The sequence below is a fragment of the Anabas testudineus genome, chromosome 12, assembly GCF_900324465.2.
Source record: "Anabas testudineus chromosome 12, fAnaTes1.2, whole genome shotgun sequence".
Lineage (NCBI taxonomy): Eukaryota > Metazoa > Chordata > Actinopteri > Anabantiformes > Anabantidae > Anabas > Anabas testudineus.
In genome coordinates this window covers 3,859,572-3,877,468 of record NC_046621.1, presented here as the reverse complement: position 1 = coordinate 3,877,468, position 17,897 = coordinate 3,859,572, and the positions used below count along the sequence as shown (strand labels likewise).

General features: G+C 37.7%; 2 protein-coding genes across 3 annotated transcripts in view; one reads left to right on the top strand and one right to left on the bottom strand.

Moving 5' to 3' along the window:
* Positions 1–11,115, top strand: part of LOC113158489 (rhotekin-like) — a 14,968-nt gene extending 3,853 nt beyond the window's left edge. Inside the window, exons 8-11 of one of the 2 annotated variants that reach the window (XM_026354417.1) lie at positions 1–123; positions 4,740–4,838; positions 6,488–6,575; positions 9,159–11,115. The exon at positions 1–123 is cut by the window's left edge and continues 40 nt beyond it. In XM_026354417.1, coding sequence (XP_026210202.1) covers positions 1–123; positions 4,740–4,838; positions 6,488–6,575; positions 9,159–9,165 — 317 coding nt within the window. In that variant the 3' untranslated portion in view covers positions 9,166–11,115. Of the gene's footprint in view, positions 124–4,739; positions 4,839–5,027; positions 5,840–6,487; positions 6,576–9,158 lie in introns of those variants that run through there. The other variant, XM_026354418.1, reaches the window with a different exon arrangement.
* Positions 11,116–12,103: 988 nt separating this feature from the next.
* On the bottom strand, positions 12,104–16,034 carry arid6 (AT-rich interaction domain 6). Its single transcript, XM_026353633.1, has 6 exons — positions 15,885–16,034; positions 14,804–14,960; positions 14,364–14,416; positions 14,097–14,194; positions 13,851–14,010; positions 12,104–13,699 (listed from the first exon to the last, which is right to left on the bottom strand). The coding sequence occupies exons 2-6, from the start codon at positions 14,952–14,954 to the stop codon at positions 12,356–12,358; spliced, it is 1,806 nt and encodes a 601-aa protein (XP_026209418.1). The 5' UTR covers positions 14,955–14,960; positions 15,885–16,034; the 3' UTR covers positions 12,104–12,355.
* Positions 16,035–17,897: the final 1,863 nt, after the last annotated feature.

Here is a 17,897-nt window from a genome sequence, read left to right as displayed (position 1 = left end):
TTCCAAGTATACACATCAGTACACCGGGTCAAGGAGAGGATGTGACATATGTGCTGACCATGCACAAGTCTGATGACATGCAGCGCTGGACTGAGGCCCTCAGGCACCACATCTATAACATAGGTGAGGCCTGAATGAACAAACCCTTTATCTTAACACTGAGACCTTGCAGTATATAGTCCTGTCATTACTACGTGCAAAGCTACAGCACAACAGGTTTCTGTGTGAAAAATTATAAGGTTGAATTTGTTTGCCCTACTTCTCTTTAGTGGAGCCTATGTGTGACTTTAGGCCAATAGCCAAGGAGCAATGATCACCTTAGTGCCTACAATAATTAGAAGGCGATTAAATGAATACCTGATCTAAGGTTTACGGGGAGGGCGTAGTACAAAAGAGCAATCACCTTTTCACGCCAGAAAGTACTCATGCTTCATACTTCTGTTAAGGTTGGACAGTCTTCTTAATTTGTTCTAATTACAGGATAGGTTTGATTTTAAATTGTTCTGGAACTGCATCAGAGTACACACAAGAGGTACTTTTCAGTGATTTGTGTGGTCACGAATTCATCTGACCTGTTTTTCAGTTTCATTATCCACATTCATTTGTAAGACCGTTTTTAAGACATACAGCAAATGAACAAAAGGAAACCCACCCAAGGTGTCCAACAGAGCTACAAATATGACTTCCTTGATAAAACAGCTTATGCAAGAGCCCTATGACACATATGTAAGACATTCAATAAGTACACACCTGCATTGACCTTGTAGCTTATACTTTTCAAATCTTAGAACAGTTCATATTTGTTCATTAAGTATGACACTAATGCCAGTAGCTTATTCACTAAGTTTAAGCACAACAGTAAATTGTGTACTTTAGCAGCAAGTTTGTGGTTTGTCACCTAGTGTAAGACTCATCAGACACATGTGTCAAACATGCTCAATCACACCTTGACGATCTCTCTTTTTTCAAATGGCAAACCACAATCCTGCTTTTGTTTTTTGAACCACTTTGACCTGCACCAAGCATCAGGCAGCACACGCTTACACGTCTGATGTTGTCATTGTGTGACAGACTGCAGTTGCCAGTTTGGACCTTCCAGTGACGGCGTCAGTAGCATACCAAATTATTTGTTCAGCAGCACAATGGTGCACATTCTCATGCGCCGTCTCTATTTTTTTTTATGAGACTGTCTGTTTTTACAGCTACCAAACGACGCTAAGCGTGTTTTAATCATAGCCTTGGTCAGGAACAGACTAGACACACCACATTGATTTGACTGAAACTACGTATAGTTACAGGTGTAGTTTATCAGGCTTTGTATGTTATGTTTTTTTAAAACGGCACAATATATACCATCTGATACCTGAACGACGGCATTCTTTAGTGACATGTTCACAGGGTCTGTGAAACCTGCATGCCACTTTAGAGTGTGACAAAGAAAATATTTATTGTATGTCTGGCTGAGATCATGCTTGTGGACTGTACAGTACCTTCTCACCCAGTAGACATGAACAACAACTAACAACTTGCCAGTTCTAGGACTATATAAAGTTACACTTTAACACAGTGTCATTAACTTGACACCAAGTATAATCTTACGGACAACATGTGACGTGTGACATTTTTTTGACGTAGGGAAGCAACAACGGTTCTACTGAAACAAGCTAAATATTAGGGGGAGTGGTGTTTGCAACTTTATGATAACGTCCAAATATAATATTGATATTTCAGCCAGAAATGAGCGTGTACAGTGTTATCTTAAAACACTGAGACAACACTAGGGAGGACATTGGTTCAGCTCTCAAAGCACTGGTGGCAGTGTTGTGAAACACACAAGGTTTTCAGTCCCCTTCACTATATGCAGCTGAGTTTACAAAGAATAACCCATAATGACAAAGTGTGAATGACATGTTTTATTCCTGATTCATTAACAATAATAATCGTAATAAGTTTAATACAGTACTGTGTGCAAGCCCTTTGTAAGGTTGTGAGTCCTTTCTCCGAGCTTCCTACACATGGATTTGGACCGTTCATCCCCTTCATTCTGGCTGATCATTTAAAGTTGCATCAGATTGGATAGGAAGTGTCTAAAGTCTAGGATCTGGGCTACTCAAAGACAGTCAGATACTTGTCCTAAAGCTGCACCAGCATTGTCTTGACTACTGGCTTCAGGTCTTTATTGTGCTGACAGGCGAACCATCACCATAGTCCCTAGTGTGATGTGCTCTAGATGTACTTAAAGGACTTCTCTGTGTTTATCCTTTCTTTATCCTTCTTGGCCTCTGACCAGTCTCCCTGTACATGTTGCTGAAATGTACCATGTGCCATCAGAATAATAAGCAGAGCATTTGAGTCCCTTCAATGCTGCTAACTCCACACAGGCTGGAGTTTCCATCCAGTCATTTGAATATAAAGGTCTGATGCAGATAGTTTGTCCACTAACAGGTCCTCCCATCTCTGCTGAGGACTGAGAACTTCAATCAGCATACTTGTCTGGTCCTACTGGATTTCTGGTCTGACGCTAATGCTATGAAGACTCCCGGTCATTCCAGACTTCTTCTTTTTGACTGTTATTGAAGTTGCTGTGCTCCTGGGAATCTTAAAAGCCTTAAAATACTTTTATACCCATGTCCTGATCTATGTGATATTGCAAGATGTCATTGTGAAGGGCGACACACAGATGTGTGCCTTTAAAAACTATGTCCAATGAGGGCAATCGGGCTGTACGTCCATCAAGTTCTAGACTCGTGTCAAGAAAAATTTGGTAGAAATTACAGTAACAGAATACACCTAATCACATAAAACCAAACCTATGAGCTAAAAGACGCACCTTACACCATTACTGTAACTATAGCTGATTACTAAGTGATCAGTTATTATTGCAATAATTCCTGAAGATACCGCACCTAGTTTTCACACCTATATTTAATAATAATATACAAATTAAGCACAGTGATAGTGATCAAGACAGTAATTAGGGTGGAAAGACAGTCACACTCAGGCGTGTTTTGTCATGTATCTATGTGTCATTGTCATAGTTTTTAATTTTCCCGGTAGCCTCTTTACAGATAATAACATATAACAATCATCCACTTCCGTAAAAGATAATGACTGGGCTAAAAAAGGGTCATTACCAGAGTGGAATAACGAGCTGGATCTCCGAGCTAGTTATGACATTTAAGATTTAGAAAAGAAAGAGGATGTTGAGTTTTAAAATTATGGTTAAAATAGGAACATTAGAGTAGCTGTTCAGTGTTCATTTTTGTGCAAAAGACAAGTGAGCATATAATTAAAAAGCTTGGTACAAAGCAAAATACTCCACTGGTCACTGTTTTATATATACAGTTCTCCTGCCTCGTTAAACATAGTGCCGACAGGGCTTCACTGTCAAAAACTGCATGAGCGTGTTGAACTTCTCTGGAATTGACCTAACATGTAAATGCACATTTCTTCGTTTCCACTGTGTCAGAGGCAGAGATCTATAGTTGACGTGCCTCGTGTGTTTCACCTGTCATAGTGTGTAATTCAGACATCATGATCAGGCAAACATTTTCAAAATTGGTTTCTCGTGTCTCAGAGTGGTTAAACAACTACATATGCCAAATGCGTGCGTCCAAATGGCCGGTGGGTAGTTACGTGCACAATAGCAAATTGTAGCTGTGAAATCTACACTGGCTCTTTGTTTCAGGATTTAGGATGAAGTAATAGTACTGACTGTCTATTTTAAGATCATCTGATGCTACTTGAACTTTTAATCTTTGTACTTTTCATAAAATAATTTCTTCAGCAATTATTTCAAATCTTTAAGGATCCTGCCTTCAAACTTTTTCATGTGAGGGACACACAGTAGACAGTTTCTTGTCAATAGACGGTTGCATTCTTTTATTCATTTCTTGTCATTGGGTGTGTCATCTGCTGCATGAATTAGATACGGTGCACCCTGGGGATATTTTTGTGACTTCCTTATGTGCATTGATGAGATTTGACAGAAATCTTATTTTTATACGTGGGTTATTGCAGGTAGCAATGCAATAACCCACGCATAACCCAAGCCATCTTGTGCAATAATTGATGTGGTAACAATAGAATCAGGTGGTTATTTACCACTCTGGTGCATTTGCAAGGGTTTGTTTGTTGTCAGGCTTTTGTTTACCATTTGTCTTTGTACTTGGACATTTTTTTGGAAAGAGATGGTGTGTATGTTAGTGTGAAGTGCCAAAAATGTCACCAACACTAAATTTATTGATTTGACAATTGTAAATTTGACTTATCAGATAGGTTAATATGTAGGTTCTTTAAATAGATCCATCTCTAATCTAATATAATGTCTCTGGTATGTATGGGACCTTTGTTCTGATGATCCTTGAAAATCTTTTTAATTTCTTGTTGATATTAGCGACGATGTGCAAAGGAAAGTAAAGCTTTAAGGGAGCCGGTGTGAAACTTTAACTCAAAGACACATCCCTAGCACAAATATGATTATTATGATAAGTATTCTGGAAATTAAGTTATCAAACTACATACAACTACAAATGTCTGGTATGTAGCATGACAGGTATGATATCATCTCCATATGTATTATTGCAGACACTATGACAGACATTAGAATTGAGACTCTGCCAACTTAACAGCTATTGTAAATACCGTTTGACAGCCTAATTGGAGAGAGAAAGATGTTGATAGTATATTCATCACTGAAGAAAGAACCTGTCACTAACTTGACGCTTAACCCATTGCAGGTGTGTGGAAGCAGTGTTGTGATCATCTCATGAAGATTGAAATGCCGAGCTCCAGAAGATCCATCACAGCGAAGCAGGGATCACTTTACCATGAAATAGGTAATAATACAGTAAAGCAAGCAGGTTGACATCAGCACAACATACTCACACCTGTTAGCTACCTGCTAGCTTCCTGCTCATTTTTCTTTCTTGCTTCAAGTAACTTACAGTAAAATTAATCACTTGTCCAAAGCAACTTTCAGTACTGTGCAACAATCTTAGCTCACTGTGTCTCACTTTTTACATTAGAAAATCACCAAAAGTAGTTTACCTGGCTGTTATCTTCCCACAAAGACCATTCCCGATCAAGGCTGGTTGGAGTATAAAAGGATGAGCTTCCCCTACTTTTGTTCCAAACCTCTCCATATTCCTTTTGCAGAGCTCACCCTCAATAATTGTGACTGAGCGTACATAAACTTTGTGTTTCAAATAATTTGTTGTGTTTTTTATTACTGTCTACATATTTCCTATATTTTTTAGGCTATTCTAATAAGAACCTCAGAAATAGAAATATAGTAAAAGTATAAAAGTGGTGCCCAAACAAAAAATGCATTAATAAGACAAGACCAACTGATAAGCACCAGATTTTCTTTTGTGACTGAGTAAGTTGATCACAACAGAACACAAAAACGTTGTTGTTTGTATCTGAATTAATTTACAAATCTTGATTTTCTGTAAAGTGCCTTGAGATGACTTTTGTTGTGATTCTGCGCTATGCAAATAAAACGGAATTGAATTGAATTGTTTGTACAAATGAAACAAGTTTCATGAGTTGTCACTTAAAGGCCTTAAATGTGTAAATGTACCCTCTGTGCTGGGTGTATAAGTATAATATTCACTAGAATAAGTCATGAAGGGCGGTTAGCATTTTTGCCTCACAGCAAGAAGGGCCCTGGTTTTAATCCACGGGTCGGCAGGGTGCTTTTCGGTGTGAAGTTGGCATGTTCTCCCTGTGTCTACATGGTTTCTCTCCAGGTACTCAGGTTTCCTCCCACCTCCAAAGGCATGCATATTAAGTTAATTGGTGACTCTTAGTGTGGATGTTTGTCTGCCTCTGTATGTCTGCCCTGCGATGGACTGGCGAGCTGTCCAGGGTGTACCCCACCTCTTGTCCGATGACAGCTGGGACAGGTTCCACCCCTCCAGTGACCCCTGAGTGGACGAGCGGTTAAGAAAATGGATGGATGGATAATCCATGAAATGCAGTTCCCTTTTTTCACAGGCGTTATCCTTTGCAGAAACCTGGAGCGATGCCTAACCAAAAAGTAGATAGACAAGTTTGAGTAAATAGCAGGATCTTGAAAAGATAAATAGCACTTCCTGACAATGACACAGGACAACAAGTCAGACACCTCTGACGTGAATAGTATTATCTCCAACACCTGCTGACAAAAACATGCCAGTCATGCTGATCAGAAAATATACAGTGATACTCAAACAAATATGTTAACACCGAAATCGTGGGTGTGTTGTTTGGATGAAAAGAATTATATTTAAAAAATATTACAAGAATTAAAATAGGCTGAGAAAAAAAAAACTTGTAGAAGGAAGAATAGACAAAAGAATTGCAGGGCAGGAATTCCCCTCATCAACTTATGAATTTCAACCAGTTATAATGGCGGATGCTTAAACGTTTCACCTAGACTTTAATATGTGTGAACAATACTTCAAACTGTTTGTCTTGTTTCCCTCTCTTCTGTATTTTTAAGTAACACCCTCCCCTGGCAGAGAGTGTCTTGTGGTTCCAGATTTATCTGTTGAGATTCGCACATTACTCTCTTCCTACTACAAGGAAAGGTAGGCCTTCCACCACACACGACATTCCTCCCACTATTCTCATTTTACGCCTGGATTAATTTGCACGTATGGTTTTCTTTAGTAGTACAACATTACATAGTGCTACCGTCTCTGAGCAATGAACGCTGTCTTTAAAATAGACTTTGTGACAGCCCAGTCTGAGTCTGTGTGGGTGTGTATTGGTATGTTTGCATATACTTTCTTTTTCAGGTGTCTGAGTGGTTTGTTGTGCAGCCAGATGCCGCATGCTCCTGCAGCTCCTTTTGCTTTTATTTGGTGTTTGTTTTCACTTTTCAACACTATTTATATTCTATTTACATGCTATTGATTATGTATTCTCTCTACTACAACAAGTTAATACATTTTGCCAGCAACTTCTGTGTCTCTCCCCATTTTTGTCATGGCCTATGACGAGTTATGACAAATGGAGGGATTGTTAAAACACAATTCTAATTTATATTGCACTATCTATGTTTAACAATTATAGCTTTGTTAAAAATGTATTTTGTAGCACTCAGAAATGTCATAACTAGAGTTTAATTAAGACTTACTTTATTGATCCCCTTGGGGAAATTTGTCAAATCAGAGTTGTTCAGTAATGATATTTGAGCTTCGTCTTACTTTCCAATTCTCTATTTTTGTTTCCTTCATTTTAGGTAATGTGATAGTAATGTGATACTAAGATTAAGAATAATCTTTCTGTTGATGTGTCTTAGATAACCAGGCTTATCTTGTGAAGCATAGCTAATATCTCAGTAGATAAAACATGTCAATAAAGGTAATTAATATGTTAGAGGCAGATTATTAGTAATTTCTTTGCATTTCTTCAAATATCTTATATGTTTAGTTCTTTATTTATAACAGTTAGGACAGGACAGTGACTCTCATGGACCAGGGTTGCCCTCGCCCTAGTATTAAGTAATAACTTCTCAGTGAAATCCGTTTTTTTACTGTACACCTCTGGAGGAATTGAGGCTATATTAACAACTTGTCATTACATCAATCGATCAATCTAATTACTTTTGCCCAGTATATTTGTTCTCATAGAAAAGGCAGGAACGAACTATGACATAGGGCAATAAATATTCTTTGATGCACAACCCTAACCCTAACCCTTAATCTCGTTGTACGATGTTGCAATGACAATAAAGTTTATCTCTATTTAGGTCAGCTCCGACTTACCAAGTGACATTACAGCTTAGCTAGATAAATACCTCATTGAATCAAACCATAATAGTCCCTTTATACATTGTGCACTACACCTATATGACTTCCTACAAAGGCAAACATTCAGTTTAAGTTGGCACATAATTCACATGGGTGTCAAGTGCTACTGATACTGTTATGAGTGTGATTGTGTAAAAAGAAATTTCCTGGAAAACAAGTTGTGCCGAAGACTTGCAAGTTGATATATGTATCATAACAAGCTAAGAAGAAGACTTGATCCAGTCTTTACAATGTGACTTTTGGTTGCCTGTGAATGCTTTGCATGTATGTTTGGTATGCTAGTATTCCAGGAATTAGTCAGACGTGCATTGAATGCAAACATTAACTACACTGTTTGTGTTAGTTGGCTGGAGCCATGAGGCATGTGTCTGTGGATTTCTATCTCTGTTAGGAAAGCAATATTAGTCCCCATAGATGTCAGTAACTAGCAATCAAATAGTGACGTTCTCCCACCTCAACTCTTCATTTGTTTGTTTTTTTCATATTCATTCTTATATATTCATATTTATTGCAGAGATAGTTGCAGTAAAGTTGGAGTTTTACAGAATATTAGACATGCAGACTATTTCTACCACATCAATGTTTTATCAACTAATAATAAAGCTTATCTATTATTACATTTTATAAACCTCAGCCCTCGTCAAGGTACTGTGATATTGTATGCTTAAACATAATTTCAGGGTTAGAAACAACCTGTTTTCCTTAAATTGTGTCCAATGCAACAGCGCTGCACATGGTAAAGCATTGCTTGTACATGTAGGAAACCTGATTGTGAGACTTCATGAGTGGGTAGCTGCACTTAGAGGGATTCAAAGAGCTGCTGTTTGACGCCACACAGTCTTTAGCATTTATGCAACTTTGCATGGACAGGATCCAGAAGACACAAAACGAGGCAATATTGATTTTGGCAGCGCGTTCTTTGGCTACATCATACTAAAATCATTTCGGATCATGCTTGGCATGGACCCGGCCCAAACTACCACAGCATGGTACAAATCTCATAACAATGAGGAATGAAGTGAATGCACCCAGTTTACAGTTTAGTCACATGCTTGTTACGGCAATAAAAGCTCATAAGGAAATTAATCTTATCCTCATACCAACCCGTGCTTACAGGGGAATTCACAATAGTTTTGATTGATTTAAGCATGAATAGATCTAACGCTCAGGAAGATGTGATGGGTGCTGTTTTCACCTCAGGAATGTTAATGGTACGTAGGTGCTATAATAACATTCCAGTTAATTTCTCACGAATCATTAGATATGATGATATTTAAGAGGACCTCCTTCTTTTTTAAACTAACCTTGCACTACAGTTTGCTGTAAGTCTCCTTTCTCTTTCTCTTTTTTTTCCAGTTATTGATGACCCTGCCACAGTTGCACTGGAGAAGTGAGAAAGTTAATGTGGATACCATGTCTGGTCAAAGAAAAGAATATGGACATGATAAATGGTGCTATTTCCAAATCTACAGAGGACACATCCAAACTTCTAGCATTAGTTATTTTTCATTCCTCTATATCTCATCATAAATCCTAAGTAATATTAATAGAGAAAGTAATGTGCATAACATAAACATAAATTTGATTGTATGTACATTTCCAATGCATGAAAATCAACCTGTAATATTATACAGCAGTTCTGGCATAGTGTGTTGATGAAGAGTGATAAAGCCTCAATAAAACAGTCAACCCGTTATCTAACTGATTGATAGGTCCCTAATGCAGGATTAATGTTGGACCACATCTAAATATATTAAAGTATTTTATGTTTCCTGATTCTGTGAAAGGTTCATTCATACACTCTACTGTGTATTTACCAGTTCAGTTATTACCTCCTCCGACAGCCTGTTTCATACTGAAGCTGGCTTGCTTGTTTGACAGGAGAATTGTTTCCATGGTGAAGAAAAACCCCTTTACAATAGTCAGACAGATTCAGATCCAGACCTTCCAGCATCCTCCTCGTACCAGAAATATGTGAAGAGAAGAAGGAAGCAATAAATGCACCATTGGAAGCATACCTTGTCATCTGTGAAGCACGCTGTATGTAATATTGTGATGTGGCTGCCAACACGAGCTGTTCATTTACTGATGATGTATGTGTGCAGAAAGTGAATATAGCTGAGAGTTGATAAACAGGGAAAAACCTCATCAGCTGTGTGCTGATGTCTGTTCCGGGTATCAGGAGTCATTGAATTGTTGGACGAATTGTTAGATTTAATACTTGATTGCAAATCCGATCAAGTATCAAAGTTGACAACTGAATTTATCAGTTTGTTAATTAAAAGTGACCATATTTCCTGCAAGGATACACATACATTTGAATTCTTATTTTTTATTTTTAAATTACATTTTTAATTATTATTTTTTATTTAATTTTAACAAATATAAAATTATAAAAGCTGTGTCACTGTGCAAACATATACAGAACCGACTATACTGTACTTTCTTATTCAGATTGGCAGCAACTTTCAAACCATCCAACGTGTTCATACTGACACGATTTGACATACCTTCTGGAAATCATTCTGATTCCTTGGGTCAACTGATACATGCAGCTATTTCCTCTTTAAAGCAAGGTGAAGCTAATAAAACATTACAGCAGGGGTTTTGGTTTTATGAATTATTCCTAACACCACCATATCGTCCCTACAGGTAGCAGAAGATGTGCTAAAAGATAAAGCTACTGAAAATTAAATAACTAAATATTGAAGGTTTGTTAAGTTTTATGTACAAAAGAAAAACAATTTAAGAAGCAACAGGTTTGAAACAGGAAACAAACAGGCACCACCTGTGTTGAAGTTGGCCTTTCAATACATCCTGTAATGTGGATCTGTTGCTCCAGGACAATGTCAGCTGGCAGCCACTTTATTCCAGTCGTACAAGGAAATATATAACAAGCAAGTTATGTTATTTAAGACCTGGGGACTTTCTGGTTAAGAATAAAGAGTGTTGATGAACCAAATAATGACGACAATGTGACGTAGAACTAAATTGTTTTAATGTAGACGTTCTGGCTTGGTCAATACGTGTCCCTGTGTTAATGATTTAAAGCCTCAATCATGTGAAATGCAGTTCAAGAGAGTGAATCATAACGATTATCGCAGGACTTGGTGATATGATGTGGGTAATTTGCACGGAATAATCACTGTCTGAAATTGTAGTGATGGGAGTGTCATGTTGTTGTTGTCATACCTGACCTGCCTTGAACCTGAAAACAATAGTGCAATACTAATAACATAATTGTAGTCTGCACATGTAAGGTTGAAACATACATACATGAAATAAAACAAAAACAAATCTAACTAGAGCACAATCGTCGTATTCTGCTTTGATTGAACTGATTTTCTGTGGTGTAGTATGCACAGACTGTACGTTCATGAAATGTTAATAAAGGCCAAAAAAAAGCAAATATAAGATTTGAATAAAGACAATTCTCTTTCCTAGGGGAAGCTATAGATACCAATAATTTTAAAAAGCTGCAGTTATTACATAATGTAGTTTACTAAAGATTCAACAAGCGACACAAATACGTTTCTGGAGAGAATGAGATCATGTTTTTCCAGTAATAGCTACCACACCTCCTAAATATAGCTTTAAGCAATTATCTAATTGCAAGGTGTCGTTTGTTTGTTTTGCAGGAGACAGAAAAAATGCAGTAATGGCTGCTATGCTTCATATTTTTCTTTATACATATGTTATATAGCTATCTCAAATAATTCAGCTTAGTAAAGTAAACGGATTCAATTAATTTAGATTTTCATTATCATTAATGTATATGTGTACAAAAGATGTACACATCATCGTCTGTGATGCCACACAGATGATGGTATCTCAATTACTTCTGGACTTCTTTCACTCTCTTCTTTGAGTGAGATATTGATGATTGGTGAGGAGCATACAGAGGGGATGGTTTATTCAAAAACTTTGGGTGCTTGGAAAAAAAAAAAAAAGCTAGAAACATACATGCCAAATACAAACGAAATATAGTTTTCTCATGAGTTAACAAGTAAAAAAAGTGAAACTGGGTGATTGGAGTGAGAATCAGATCTCCTTCTTCCAGCAATAGCTGCAACACCTGCTAAATATAACTTCAAGTAAATATGTCGTTGCAAGGTGTAGTTTTTTGTAGAGACAGAAAATATGCAGCAATCGCTGTTATGCTTGATATTCTGCTTCATATTATGTCACTTAAAGCTCCAGACATTGGGATTAGTCTTTGTATAGGAAGCCAATTAACGGCTTAAACTAATTGAGATAACACCTAGTGCGATGAGGTGTTGACAAAAGAATCTAACAAGAAGTGAGTTGTGGAAAATGTACTTTTATTTGTGTAAATTGATTTAGTTTTACATTATTATTAGATGAATACAATGCAAGGAATACATATATGTACAAAAAAGATTCAGCAGCATGCAGTCTCATGAACTGATGCTTTTTGTAAAGACAGGTAGTTTAAATTAACAAGATACATTAGGAAATAAAAAAAAAGCAAAATGATCTAAGGCAGCTTTAATGTGGTGTTGGAGTATCAGTGTAATTATCTGAACTGATCTTCACAATGATCTCGAGATGATTTTCTTCAGCTTCATCACCTCTTCAGTGGTGAGTTGCAACAAGGGGCCTGGGCTGGAGTCCACCATCAGGACAGCTGAGGGACCCACCTCTGACCTCTCATTCCCTCCCTTGGGTATGTCTTCAGTATATGGTTTAGTGACTGTAAAGTCTTGTTGACCTGTGACGGGGCCATAGCCCGTTTTCAGGGCCTGCAGCTCTTTGTCGTACGGACTCCAGTGACTTTGGGGTTCGGATTTGTATGTATCCTGCTGCTCAAGTGGATAGACATCACGGCTGGATGCGTTTTTTAGAATGCCACCTGAAGGCAAAGGTTTGTACCTGCTGAAATGATTTTGGCCTGTATTGGGATGACTTGGTGTCTGGTTGGTGGTTGTGGGGCTTGGTCCATGCCTTGGTCTCAGCCTCAGATCCTCCGGAGCCGAGCTCTGGTGTTGGGGATTCATGTGAGATGGCATGCTCATGGAGAAGACATCTGTGTGTGTTGGACTTTTTTGTTCAGTGTGTTCCTTGTTAGTAGATAATGCTGTTACTTGCATAGCTCCAGGCATCGCGGTTGACGGCTCAGCCTGACACAGCTTGAGCCACTTGTGTAACACAGACAATGGTATCTCAATTTCCATCTTGCCTCCATTGTCTCGTGGGAGATTGGGCACAATATGGCTGAGATTGAGCCTCCTTACTTCTGGACTACCCTCTCCCTCTTCTCTGGGCCAGATGGTAAAGTCTGTTTTAGGAGTGCTGGGTTTCTGTGCCATCCCACTGGTGCCTTCATCTTTTCTCAGTGTCGGACAACAGTCATACGTAGGGCTGCTTGAGGCTGAGTTGTCATCAATGATATATGCATCCTTTTCTTCAGCAGGATATAAATATGGTTTGACTTCCACAGCTGCCTCGCCATCTTGTGTCTCCCCATTTCTCGCCACTTGATGAAGAGTATACAGCGGGGATGGTTTATTCAAAAACTTTGGGTTCTTGCTCAGTGAAGGTGGGGAGAATGATGAGGCTGTATTTTTGTTGGTCTCCTGGCTTGATGCTTTAGTGCTTAGGTTGAGGGGTTCAGCCAGTCCAGCTAAATGCTTGTACTTGTCTGCCAGGCCGCGTAAGTACTCCAGTGGCCCTTTATCCGCTTGTGTTGAGGTTGAAAAAGATGGGTGGAAGGTGAACTGGGGCTTAGGAGCCGGGGGACTGTGTGATGTCAACACTGATGGGGAGATGGGAACATATGGGGGCAGAACTGTGTGGCTTGGATGATAGTAGTGAGAACAGTGGAGAGGCAAAGGGAAAACATTCCCGTGTGGATCCGGCAGGTGGTTAAAAGGGTTCTGTTGAAAGATAAGTGAGGTTGAAAAAATAGTTTGACATGACATGACACAGGAGAGAATTCTTGGCATGATGTCATTCTCTATTTTCTTTTATTGTAAAATGTTTGCTTCAATGTGGAGTTTACTGAGCCCCAGAATAAGCAATACCAACCTGGTGCAGTGGCATTGATATCAGTTTGCGTTTAGCTGGTCTCTGACCATCATCGTCATCATCTTTGATGAAGTTGGGATAGTGGAGGGCTTTTGGCTGTTGTCGAGGCAAGGCGTTCATTAATATGCCCTTCACTTGGCATTCATATGGCAAAAGCAACCTGCACAAAAAGCACAAGGATCCAATTAATATAATTTATTTAATGTTAATGTCATTTTTAAATTGCACATGAATTGTTTAACTCACTTTTCATAATGTCTGCGGGTGCAGGTGGCTGCACTTGTGCTTCGAGGGTTTCCTCCTAAAGTGTTGTAAACTTGCTTCCACAGCTGCTGAGCAGTCACCTGTCGAAGTTCAGGAGTTATTATTTAATGAATGTATGTAGATAGACACACAAGCCACTGATGCATACCATCAGTGTATTTACATTTTATGCATTTATTTTGTACATACTAATTATAATATTATTACTTAAAATGTATGCATGTGAGAAATATAGAAATTTTTGATTACCTGGTGGTAGCCGCCCAAATCTCTGACAGTCTTGAACATCACAAATAAATCAACTGAAACATAAAGAAAATGTACATAATCAAATACATGTATTAATAGAATTTGGCAATTGGATTTAATTTAATTTTATTATTTTCTAAAAAAAAAAGTCAGTTGTTTGTTCTGTGAAATGAAAAAAGTGTTTTTTTTCCTCGCTAACAACCACACAGTAAAGAATCCATGACTTAAACAACTCATTTCTCATTAAATAGCTATAGATTCAATTTCTGTTGTCTAATTAATGAATTAATTAAACAATTGCTTCAAACCTGTTAATTATTGTCATTATTAACTAAACATGACATTAAACAATCGCGACTGGCAGCATTTTGGTGCATAAAACAAGCAAACTGCATCAAAATGTCATCAAATTAATAATAAAATAATAATAATAAAAGTACTTTGTTTGAAGCCAAGATGTGGGATTCTCTCTATTGGTGTATCTCTCTTCTTCATGAAAAGGTAGAGATCTTTAAGGAATCGTTCCTCGGTGACCTCTTCCACCGGGTCTTTGGCTCTCTCCTCTCGGATCTCTCCGTGTGCCATTTCCATGTGTGCCTAAAGACACAACGAACAGGACGTCTTACTGTTTTGCGATATATCATCTTGACTGATCTCCCTCAAACAACTCTATATTTTTGAACATTAGTCAAATGTAATCACTTGTTTACACTTGAGACAACATGACATTTACATGACACTCAAGAACAGTATCAATGGACTCTTTCATTCCCTGGTTTTTACTGGTTTGTGATACTATAAATAAAACCAATATGTCATGCTGACTTACACATTAATCATACGTATATGTTAGATATTTTGAATTCAGCTGTTTCTTCTTCTTTTTGATTGTGAATTCTTTCCCATTATATTACTTTCAGTTAGCCATGCTGTATTTTATCATTACTAGTTGTTTAATTTTATTTTTTAAAAGTTGTTCTATTGATTTTTTTTGCCTGTGCAAAACATTTTTTTGTCTTTTTCTGTCTACATGTTTGTAATGTGCTAGTAAAGCTGCCTTATGTTTGCATTTATCAGGTTACTATTACAATATTCAGTTAAAAAAACGACATTACTAAGATGAGAATATTGTCAAGCTTTTCAAAATAAAGCAAACACCAACAACACTTATTGCCCTGATTTGGTTGGAAGACAGCAACTGCAGCGCACATGAATGTTACCAAAATGTAACAGCAGCACATTCACAAAATATAATAAATCTGACCAGAAAACTGAGCATTAATATGAGAAAACTGTTAATCCCTTCAAATTAAAGCAAGCAAGCGTCATTCTCTTGATTCTGTTAGAAAGAAAGCAACTGTAGGGCAGAGGTACGTTACCACATAGTAAGTGGCAATAGCAGCGCATTCACTGAGTAGCGAATGTGACAAGATGTGACCATAGTTTTTAACAATTTGAATGAATTTTTATAGAAAACCTGACACAGTGCGTCTGGATTTTGTTTTAAGCATTGTTGCTCACCTGAGTTTCCTTTTAGAGAATAAAATTAGATCATATTATTCCAGTGCCACCCTGTTGCAGTGTACAGGTTGGTGCTCCAGTGAACTAAAAAGACCAGAAATCACTGCCACCAGTTAATAATGTCGCGTCACGTCAGTCACACACCTATGGTATCTGTGTGACAATATGAGAAACTGTCAGTGGGGGTGTGTTCTCTAACGTCTTGGTGCTGAGATTTCTATCAGCAGACCAGTTCAACCTGATCTTAAGCATGTGCTTAAAACAATACAATGGAATAATCCCTATATATTAACAGAATAATGAAGAAACAAGCGTATTTTTGTACCATTAACAAGAACTATTGTTAAAACAAGTCAAATTTGAATGTGTTAGAGTTCACAAACTAGAGCCCAGAAAATACACTGATTGCTATTCATCATTAGGAAATGATGAATGTAGAAATGGAAAACAGTGCATCAGTCATTATTGTTGTAAAATGATATGTATTATGATATTGCATTATAATAGCATGCATGGCAGACTGACAGCTTCTAAATGCAAGTTAACATATTGAATAGTAATTATCAGTGTAAAAACAGGAAATATGAGATTTTGATGGTTTTGTATTTTTACAAAGTGACAGGAAGACAATAAATCAAGATTATGGGTCTTTTCAGGTCCATTGTTTAGGAGCTTGAGTGCAAACGTCAATGTAGCAGCATTCCAAGTTTTAATTCTCTGATATTTCCAGTTGAACTAAAAACAACAATGCATAGTTTTCATTAGAATCAGTTACTGTACAATGCATCAACTCTAATAAACTCAGAAGCCTCTTAATCTTCCAAAATTCTCGAGAAAAGAGGAGCAGTTCATTTATTGTTACACTGCAGCAAAAGAGGTGCATGGCATAGCAGAATTCAATGCGTTATGATGCTGAAATGCATAAACCAAAACAACATTTTATAATACTGACTTCTGTGTGTGAAGTGTGAAAACGGGAAATGTATGAAATGTGAATCCTGCTCTTGTCAAAACACAGGACATGATGTAACTGACTTTACTAGATTAAACCTGCTGGAGAGCGGAGTGCACAAATGTTGGAAGAAAGACAAAGGAGTGAAAGTTATGTTAGGCCTCTGTAGTTCTGGCTGACTAACATCTTTTGTTGTGAGATCATTCTGTGGTTGTAGTTTTCAGTTCTGGTTAATCTGATTACAGATTAATACACAAACAATATACAACAGCGCTAAAACTCTCCTATGGAGCAACATTCACTTAAATCTGAATACTAATGCATGGAGCCTAGTGTTCAGCGAAATAAAAAAAGGGAGAGACATCAGGCACAGTTTTCAACCATGCAAAAAATTTATGTTCAACATTACACCTGCAGGCATAACGTCCTTAAAAGCAAGATTCATAGTACATGTGCTTGTCTTTCCTTCATGAGTGGCGAATGAGGGACAACACAAAGAGTGGATATGACTGAAACTTTGCAAGATTCTTGATTTCTTGAACTTAGACTGGCAAAGCCTCATAATATCTTCCTGGACTGTGTTTTACCCCCCATCACTTACACTGTAACTGATTTAGGAACTGATTTCTATTCACATGGACATGTATTGTGACTATGGTGAACCTGTCCGTGCCCCTCCCTGTATACATTGAAGCTGCATTACTTTTGTTTCTGTTAGCACTGGCTCTAGCATGAAACATAGCAGAAGTGTTTGTCTTTCACATAACTGTCGTTCCCACATGTCATTCGGCAGCTTTTCCAGGTTTTGGTCAAAAAAGGTGGTGCTGGGGTGTGGCTATAACCTGCAATCACCTCAGCATAGTTATGAGTAATTCCCAAATCACACTTAATATGCATTAATAAGCTGCTATTTCTCCATCACCCCATCTGACCTGGTTTTATAAACCATAATAGTCATCTGTGAACTGAAACAAGGAACAAGATGTATTTAATCAGGTATGTGATCATTAAATTTGCTTTTAGACTCTAATTTAGTTGCATGATAAAAAGGTTTCATTTCC

Coding starts and splice junctions, on each gene's coding strand:
- arid6 (XM_026353633.1), bottom strand. CDS start 14,954: ATGGAAATGGCACACGGAGAGATCCGAGAGGAGAGAGCCAAAGACCCG. Junction 14,417..14,803: donor ACATCTTGGCTTCAAACAAA/GTACTTTTATTA, acceptor TTTATGTTTCAG/TTGATTTATTTGTGATGTTC. Junction 13,700..13,850: donor TATCAATGCCACTGCACCAG/GTTGGTATTGCT, acceptor ATCTTTCAACAG/AACCCTTTTAACCACCTGCC.